A 9,597-nucleotide genomic window follows, 5' to 3' on the forward strand; every position below is an offset into this window, starting at 1 on the left:
ACAAAGTTCTTCTGTTTAACCCTCTGGTGACTGTGCTGGCGAGTGGGTGATTTGCCCAGCAAAGGTGCCCAGAGTGGATACAGGTTCCCAGATCACTGGGTGGGGGCTTGAGTCACAGTTAAGGAATTGTAGAGAATCCCCTCAGGTAAAGACCCAACCCTTGTTGCTGGTGACGCTGCTGCTTCAGGGTTTCGCTTCTTCTCCTCACAAACACCCTACGGATGCATCCCCCCCGCCCTTCGTTAAACCCCCCAATTAGTGACACTCTAGGGAAGAGCTCCTGTCTACTCAGAGCAATGCCCTTAAGCCATGGGCCTTTAGCAATGGTGAAATTCAGGGACACGGGCTCTTAGGCCAGATTAAATGCAAGTTTATTATAACTGAAATATTAAATCATTTCTACAAGACAAGAGGGGCCCGTTCTGGGGGTGTGAAAGGATCGCAGAACTGGATCTCTAATCATTATGGAAACAAAATCAACAAATCAATGGGTTATTGAGGGAAGGCAGAAGCTGACGCACTGGCTATTGACTGTGGAATAGATTTGGCCAAACCAGCCGCAATGTATCGAAGTCTCCAATTGCTCAAATGAATTGTTCGATCATCGGCTCTTATACTAAACTACAGAATAGGCTCCCACTGAGAATAGCAAATCAAGAAGCAATAGATGTACATAAACTCAGCATCAAACACTAAAGCCTCTCTCCACAGGAACTCACCAGCCAGGAATGGGGGCACAGCCCAGAGTATAAGTGACAGCTGCCACTCAGCCAGGTCATTATCAAGCATCCAACATGGGTTTATCAGCCAGGCACATCTTGACCCTTCTCCCAGGGCCATTCACAGGGTTAATAGCACAGCCAGACACAGGTGCTTCTCTGGACAAATCTCCCTTTGCATAAGGGGCTGGTTAAACCTATGAGCGTAGAGACAGAATTACAAGGACAGTCTCAGCATTTCTTAATCGATTATTGTCTCACAGGAGAGCCTAGGACCCCTGTCAGCATTTTCATGAGACTTCCCACAGCTTTGAGCTCCAAGCTCCAGCTGGGACAGGGTCTTTACTTTCATCCTTTCAGTCACGTGCTGAGGTTTCTTCCTTTCAGGGGGTGCGGGTGTTTTCATGCTGTTTCCCTGAGTTTGAAACGTCTCCCTTCACAGCCACCTCCAGGACTCGTACAGCGTCAGCAGCAGCATCATCCAGGAAATTCTGCAACATGAAGTATGTGGTAGGGAGAGAAACTGCTGCAGATACCACAGAACCTACCGCAGGTATAACATTCAACAAATACGTCGAATATTTCACTGCCCCAGCTGCGTACTTGGTCAGTAGCTTAATTACAAGATCTTTTGTTATTTCCTCACTCAGTGGGGACTTTATAACAGCCTTCAGCTCTGCAATGGGCTTGTTAGCCTGTCTAGCAAGTGTAGCGAGAGCGTTTTCATTGAGGCCGAAGTCCCTGCAGTACTCTTTCAGGGACGTCACCAGGATGGCAATATCGCAAACAGTGGAGAGACCTGGGAGAGGAACAGCAGCGACTCCGCATGACGCCAGACTTTTCAGCCATATCTGCATTTGCAGCTGTTGTTTTTTCTTCTCCAAGGTTTCTTTAGAAACATTGGACAGAGATCGTAGAAAAGCGTGTCTCTTGTGACCGGGGAGCTCATCCACTAGCACTTCCTGCAATTTGGGATAATCGTACTTGCCTAAGTCCCATCTTGATACAAGAAAAACCCGTGGGGAGGTCACCTTTGCTGCTTTGAGGCCACTGATGCAGTTCTCTCTGATGGCCTCGAGGACCGCACTCTCACTGTACTGATGTGACCTTTTCGTGGGAGCATTGCTCTGCTCTAGGATTCCTGCCTGGTCATAGTGTCGTTTTTCATTTGTCAAATCCTGATCCACCTTGGAGCGCACAAAGTAAAACTGCTTCCCCTGTCTCTGGATCTCCTGGGCGAGTTCAATATCGTGGGTTTTGAAGCGGGTGCAGGAGATGATGATGAAAAAGTCGTAGCGACTGAACCCCACCTGCTTGAGGTACGTGTCTGATTTAAATGTTTCGGTCCCGATCCCTGGCAGATCCCAGACTGTTACATTTGGGTAGCTAGGATGTGGGTAAGCAGTGGTCTTCATTGTCGTTTCATTCACCCCTGTCTCAGCAGCAGCAGCATCTTCATCCCTCAGGCCCCGGATGGTGTTGACAAAGGACGATTTTCCAGAGCCCGACTCCCCCGTGACAGCGATGTTGAGAATGATTTTATCAACCATCTCCAGAGCCTCTTTCGCTTTAACAGCTGCTTCGGCGAGGTTTCCTTTCCCAACAGCAGCCTTCAGTGCTTCCACATCCTCTTCAGGTATCTTGGGAAGCTCTTTAACATCTACCCCAGCCATGGCAGCTCCCGTGCACTGCTCAGCCTGCCTGAGAAAAGACAATGAGATATTCCATGTATGGTTAATTTAGACAGAAGATAGACATCAGCTCACATGTGAAGGTCCAGTGGGAGTTTGGGCAGGAAATGGGAAAAGTGGAGTTAAGGTGACACTTTCCACTCATCTCAAGCACATAACCTTAACTCTGCCCCCATAGGAATGCCAGGAGAGACACCCCCTCTGTTTTTGTGAGGACGGAAGGGTCCACACAACATATGACACATGAAATCCCAGAAAAGGATGAGTATTTTCCCAACAGAAAGCCAAATAATTTCCTTACAGAAAGAAGAAGATTCCCATGAAGTGCTTGGGATGGGTAATGGCTCCCAATCAGCCTGCTGGGGCTTCTCCCACCCTGCAGACCTCAGTGAGTCCACAGAGAAGGGAGGAAGAACCCCACACCTCTCAAGCCTTCTGCTCTCTACACAATCTCTAGCTCTTCTACCCACCTTTGAGCTAGAGCAGGAGTCTCTACCTAGAGCTTCCAGGAGAGCCAGAGCGGGTGGGAGAGGGGACTGGGTGACTATCAGGGGCTTGGAAGAAGTCAGGGGCATTTTCCTTCCTTCCTGTGGCCCTGTGTCCATGATGGGAGAACCTGCACTGGATCTCAGGCTCATTAGTTCTAGCAGTGTCTGCACTGGGGCTTTGGTTGGCTTAAGTATTTCACACAGGATGTGACATTTTTCACAGCCCTGAGCGATGTAATTAGGTCGACCTAACTCTGCAGTGTAGACCATCTCCTAGAGGAAGCAGAGGGACAACGTTTCTTGGGCACAGAGCCCACTGGAGGGCAGGCGTGGGGATTCTGGAGCAAGGAAACTGCCTGTGACTGTTTCTCCTGTGTTCAGAAACCACATCTGTGAGCGCGCTCTGTGTAAATAAACAAGCTCACACCAAGAACAGACCTGGCTTGTGTCTTCGATTTCTCCTCCTACTGCAACTAGCCCTGCAAATAATGGTGAACCCCATGGCTCCAAGAGGGAACAGTATTAAGTGGGACTTTCATTTTCACAATCTCCCTCATTCATTCCCTGTGGCTGTAGAGAGTTTTTTATGGAGAACCCCCTGCTTGCCAGTCTGTAGGATGGCGTCAGAGATGGTATGAATTGTCCTTGTGGGGGAAAGAGGGAAAGTTAGTTTAGACGAGCTGGAGCAGCTGCTGCTGTTGATGCTGTCACAGTCTGACCCCGCCTGGTTTAAGGCAAATCCAGACAAACACACACAAAAGGGGAGAGAAAAGAGAAGTAACGGGAGAAAATGCAGCTTCTGTGCCTCGGGCTGACTCTCACTTCCAGCCTCATGGCTGGAGAAACACAGGCCAAGCCCATGGTCTGACCAGCCTCTCCCACACCTGGCAAACTCACGCTGGCATCTGGCTGTTTAAGGCCTGGCTTTTAGCTGCCTTATTGGTCACAGGCTCACAGCCCACATGCAAAGGGTAGAATTGTCATGGCCTGTGAAGCTGAATCCTTAGCAGACAGAGGCAAAAGGATGGGGGGGAGAACAATGCCCCAGGATGGACGGGGTTTCCTCACGAATCAATCTCTCATCCCAGGTGGTGTTTAGCAGATTCAGCTGGAGCTGGTGGCATCATGTGGCTCCCTCTCTGACCTGGCCTGGTCACGTCTCTGAGGATGAGGAGAACAAGGCCCAGTAAAGTCACGGTGGTTCCTGGTGTCCCAGAAGACAGTGGGGGTGGCAGCCATGCTGGTGAGGCTTGTTTCTCTCAGTCCCCCCATCCCAGTGCTCTCATTTAGATACACAATATCCAGGTGGGGGGACGGGTCTAGTCCCGTTGACATTAATCACTCAAAGGCGCTCTGGGGATTTGAACTGTGGAAGTTTCCTCCCATTTCCGGACTCTCTCAGCTCATTGTCGTGCCAGCCTGGGACTTCACCAGAGCCCTGCAGAGCCCATAGCCTGAGCCCAGCTCTTTTCCCTCCCTCAGTCCCATCTGTTGGTGTCAAGGCTGATTCCCCACTCTGGCACTTCGAGTGCACAAGGTGGGGGCCCGCAAGGATTCTAACAATTAACACTGGCCATTCCAGGCTTGTATTAAACTCCCAAGGTTACAGCTTCTCTCTGACCTTGGATGGGTAGATGCTGCCACCACCCAAGTTCAAAAAAGCCCTTTGAGAACCCAGGAAGGCGCACTTGGGAATTCCTCCCTGTGGGGTGCCCTCAAGCCCTTTGACCCCCCCTCCGGGGAAGAGCTGAGACAGAAAACAAAGGAAATCAGCTGTTGCCACCAGCTAGTTAAACAAAATGTGAAAAACCTTTTAGGACACAGAAACCCAATCCTGTTCTTCAAAAAGGAAAATTTTATTAAAAACAAAAAGAAAGAAAATACATCTGGAACTTAGGCTTTTGCTAAATTTAAAAAACCCACTTACAAAAATTAATCATCAAGAATAACCTTCTTGAGGTCCAGCTTAACGGTTATAAGCAAAACAAAAGCATTTGGGGTTAGCACAGAGGAGTCCACAAGCCTTACAGAAATAAAGGAAATAACCCTAATCGCATCTTTCTAGATATTTCCTGATCTACTTACATATCTGGGGGGTTTCAAATAAGTAGTTCTAGGTATGATCTGATGATTTTCATATCTGGCTTAAAGCTGCTTACAGCATTGCTGCTCTGTGTCTCCTCTCTCTGGAGAACAACCACAGACAGACAAAATGAAAGTTTTTTCCCAATGTTAAAAAGCTCTAGGCCTCCCGTTGGCTCTTTAGGTCAGGTGCTCACTCCCTTCCTTTTACGTGTGCACTTTCTTAACCCTTTACAGGTAAAGCAAGTAGAGAACCGCTACTAACAGGGATTTTATAGCTAACTGGCTGGCTGGGTCCATAAAAGGGAGCTTCCCTGCCCCTTCATTTATCACTGTTGGTCTCCTGCTTTGCTGCCTTTTGCAAATAGTTTGTGTGACAGGCTGAGCTGGACTTTTGTCACCTTGGACGTGCTGGACTGTGCCATTGGGGCCAGCACTGATGGCTGGGGGACAGTGCCATACTGGGGCATTGGGCCCTAGTGCCATACTGGGGCATTGGGCCAGCACAGACTGTGATGGGAAAGCACCTTTACTATAAATCCCACCCCACTCCCTGCAGCACAGCGCTGCCCATCGAGCTCCCTGCCCTACTCCCAGCAGCACAGCACCCCCTACTGCACTCTCATCCCACTCCCTGCAGCACGGCGCCCCCTACTGAGCCTCCCAGCTCCCTGCAATACAGCGCCACCTGCTGAGCCCCCATTCTCTCACTGGCCCCGTTAGCAGCTACACACGGTGAATGTTTCACAGCAGGACCATTAACCCTAAAGGATAAAATGATGTCACAGAGCTCACGGATTCCAGGACTTTCAGAGACCTCCAGGACATTTTCCGCTTCAGCCCTGGGCGTGGGGGGGCCGGAGCTGTCAGCTGGCCGGGGCCCCGGAGCTCTGAGCTGTTGCAGGTGGTGTGTGTGTGTGGTGAGGACCTGGAGGTGCCTGGGCAGTGACTTAGGGCCCTGAGGCACCGCGGGCCCTGGAGCTGTCAGCCACCTCGGTGCAGGTGCTGGACTCATAGGCGCCAACTTCCCCCAGCGCCAGTGGGTGCTCGCGCCCCCCAGCCCCCGGCCCCGCCCCAACTCCACCCCTTCACTGCCCCCTTTCCCCACCCCCATTCCAACCCCTTCCCCAAAGTTCCTGCCCTAACTCCGCCCCCTCCCTGCCCCTATTGGACCCCTTCCCAAAATCCCCGCCCCGGCCCCACCTTCTCCCCTGAGCGCGCCGCATTCCCCCTCGGCTCCCCTCCCTCCCAGCTGCACGAAACAACTGTTTAGTATGGAAAGCACTGGTAGAGAGGAGGGAGAAGCAGGACCCAGTGGCGCGCTCAGGGGAGGAGACAGATGTGGGGTGGAGGTAAGCTCTGCACCTACCAATTTTTCCCCGTGGGTTCTCCAGCCCCAGAGAACCCGCGGAGTCGGCATCTATGGCTGGACCCCCTCCCTCCCCCCACCACGAGGCTCGGGCTTCAGTCACCCCCCCGTCAGCCCCTCCCCCCATTATTTTAGGTTATTGCCCCCGACCTGTCTCTGACTTTTACTAAAATTAACCGTGACAAAAGCTTAACTGTATCCCCACCACACTGTAACACACTGTACAGGAGAGGGGAGAGGCCCTGAGGAATCACATGGCAACTGTGTGGCCTAGTGCAGAGACGCCCCTGGACCTGGACTATTCCTAGCTCTGCCACCGATCTGTTGGGTGACCTTGGGCAAGTCACTTCCCCTCCCCATGCCTCAGTTTCCCACCTGTATAATGGGGATAATGATTTAAAGCTGTTTGAAATGTCCTGATGTAAAGCACCAATGAACACTTCGGTGTTTTGATTATTACATAGGCACAGTAGCATGGCAACTGCAAACCTAGGCGGGGACGACAGCTGTGTAAATGGCCACAAACTTCCACCGACAACCATTTCTCTTTTTGGTTAAAACACTAGGGAGTTAAATAGCAAAAACGTCATTGAGGCAGAGTTCAGGTTGCCCAGTGAGAGCTCCTGCCCTTCCAGAGCAGTGAGTTCAGCACAACTCCAACTTCTGAAAAGCTGGAAATAGAGTTAGGGCAAAGGCCCACATCACCTTAGCTCTGCCCCCTTTGAGCGATGCCCCCTGTGCTCAGAACATGCCCACACCCACTCTGCCTGGTCAGGGTTATTCACTGGCACTACCTGCACTTGTCCTATGCTCAGACACTGAGCCTGCGCCCCGCCAGAACACCACACCTGTGTCATAGAAATTTCTGTCTGTTACAGCTGAGGAATAAGGAAAGACGGACACAGCTAATCAAACAAGGAGCCCCGGGAGGGGCGATCCGTTTATTTCAATTGCAATTGGGTTCGAGCTCATAAGGCAGCAAGAACCAAGAAAACACTTACACCAAAGCATTATATGCAGTTGCTTATGATAATCTATTGCTTTATGATTGGCCAAAATTTGCTATCATTACCATACCTAATTAGCAAGCTACATGTATCTGCCCCTCTTATGACCCCTTATTGTTCATCTACTTGCCCCCTCCTCCTTGCTTAGTTTGCAAACCAAGCAGTTAGGTATCTACAGGACGCAGGCACAAACAGTTCCATTGTCTGCAGGTTTGGAGTTTGGCTACATTTCCTCTTGAAGGAACTTCCTGAGTTAAGACAACCCATAGCTGATGTTTTCCCTTCTTCTTTCTCCCATGTGTACGTGACAAATTTGCCCCCTGGCAGTTAAGTAGAATAATTTTATATCACCTGTAACATTCAAACCACGACATCGCCTTTTCCAGCCCCGTCACCCTACACACAGGACAGCACCTAGACGTGTCCTTTCCCCTGCTCATCACTAAACGCACAGCCTGCGCTCATCTCTCACCTCGCTGCTGACAATCCCCATGACCTGCTACTGACCCAACCTGCTCAATTCTGTATAGAAACGATGCAGACTGGAACCTCATTCCTTCGATCACACACCTGGGGGAATCAGACCCAGATCTCCTCAGATCTCAATCACAGTTCTCCTAGTCGGCTCCAGCTTATTCTTCCCCCATTCAGGACAACGGCACCTCACCCAGTGACTGCAGCTGGAGTTCACACAGACAAGTCCCAGGGTCTATTGGCAGCGTCGGGTGGAAGTGGGGGTGGGGGGTGGGGCAGAGCTAAGATAAAGCATTTACCTTGGCGCTGCATTTCATGGTCTTCAGACATTTGAGTTTTGCTGAACTTGACATTCTGGAAGGGCCCAAGGTATCACTGGGCACCTTTTCTCTGTGTTAATGAAGGTTTTGCTGCTTAATCTATCCCTGCCCACCCCCTGCACCACAGCACCCCCCCCGACCTTCCCAAACTTCTTCTGAGCCCTGCCTCCCTGCAGCACAGCCCCTGTACTGAGCCCCCCGCCCCACAGCAGGCCCCCCAGACTGAGCTCCCCCCGCCCAGCTCCTTGCAGAACAGCGCCCCCTACTGAGCCCTCACCGCACTCCATGCAACATGATGCCCGTAACTGATGCCCACCACCCTGCTCCCTGCAGCACAACTCCCCTAATTAACATGCCAGCCGGCTCCCTGCAGCCCAGTGCTCCCACCTGAGCATCCAGCCACCTTCCCTGGGGCACTGGGCCCCCTGTGAGATCACCAACCTCTCCTTGGAGCACAGCGCCCCCTACTGAGACCCTGCCCCACTCCCACAAACACAGCACCGCCTAATTAGCCCCTGACCTGCTCCTTGCACCACAGTGCCCCTGACTAACCTGTGGAAGGCAAGTCACCCCCCATTACACCCTCCTCCCCTCCTGGTTGCACCTATGGTTTAACAAACCACAACCCAGAAAAGAATCTCTCACCGTCAGCCCCTAAACCCGTCAGTTCTTCTGAGCTTTATTGAAGTAGAACAGATGGGCCAGTCTCCAGCTGTGATCTCTTCACACACAGACACACGTCTCCTCCTTATATACTGAGCCGAGACATTGATCTGATTAATATCAAAAGTGAAGGTAGCAAGTCACAGATTGGCTGCAAAGCTCCCCCCATCCTCACAAGACAGACTGCCTAAGCAGGCCTGTTTGCTTCCTGTTCAGAGACGGTAAACAGTGTAATTGCCAGAGTTACGTTACCACACAGCTCTTTCTAATCAGTCACAATTATTCTTCAGCTAAATACGATACAGATAAACCATATTAAAAACAATAAAAGAACCTACACACGTGCTAATAAGCTCACCAGAGATCCCCCAACTCCAACAGGAGCTGAGCTCTGGCTGGGAGCAGCCCTTCAAACCCCACCCACGGGTTTCTCTGGGGTCACAAACTCATAACAGCTTTTGCTCAGAATAAGCACTGAGTCTTATGGGCCTCAGCCGGCCCAGTCCTTGCAGTCCTTCCCTAAGGATTGGGGAACCCTTGGACCAGAGGTCTTGTCCATTTACTGGATCAGAAAGAAGGCGCAGAGTTAGTGAAAACTCAGGTTATTTATCCCAAAATTCGTTCTTTGTCGTTTGATCCCTGGAGAATCCAGTCTGAACCAATGAATGACAACTTCTGCAGGTGGCGGCGCAGCTCTGGACGCATTACAACCTGACTGATTTTGCCAAAATATCCCCACTGTTCCCAGGCACTGTAGTTACCCCACCTCAGGCAGATACAGACA

General features: G+C 51.1%; 1 protein-coding gene across 1 annotated transcript; it reads right to left on the reverse strand.

Annotated features, from left to right (window-relative positions):
• Positions 1 to 371: 371 nt before the first annotated feature.
• LOC135977554 (interferon-inducible GTPase 5-like) lies at positions 372 to 8,901 on the reverse strand. Its single transcript, XM_065578819.1, has 2 exons — positions 8,796 to 8,901; positions 372 to 2,420 (listed from the first exon to the last, which is right to left on the reverse strand). The coding sequence occupies exon 2, from the start codon at positions 2,390 to 2,392 to the stop codon at positions 1,103 to 1,105; it is 1,290 nt and encodes a 429-aa protein (XP_065434891.1). The 5' UTR covers positions 2,393 to 2,420; positions 8,796 to 8,901; the 3' UTR covers positions 372 to 1,102.
• Positions 8,902 to 9,597: the final 696 nt, after the last annotated feature.

This window comes from Chrysemys picta, unplaced genomic scaffold, assembly GCF_011386835.1.
Source record: "Chrysemys picta bellii isolate R12L10 unplaced genomic scaffold, ASM1138683v2 scaf3, whole genome shotgun sequence".
NCBI lineage: Eukaryota > Metazoa > Chordata > Testudines > Emydidae > Chrysemys > Chrysemys picta.

Coding starts and splice junctions, on each gene's coding strand:
- LOC135977554 (XM_065578819.1), bottom strand. CDS start 2,392: ATGGCTGGGGTAGATGTTAAAGAGCTTCCCAAGATACCTGAAGAGGAT.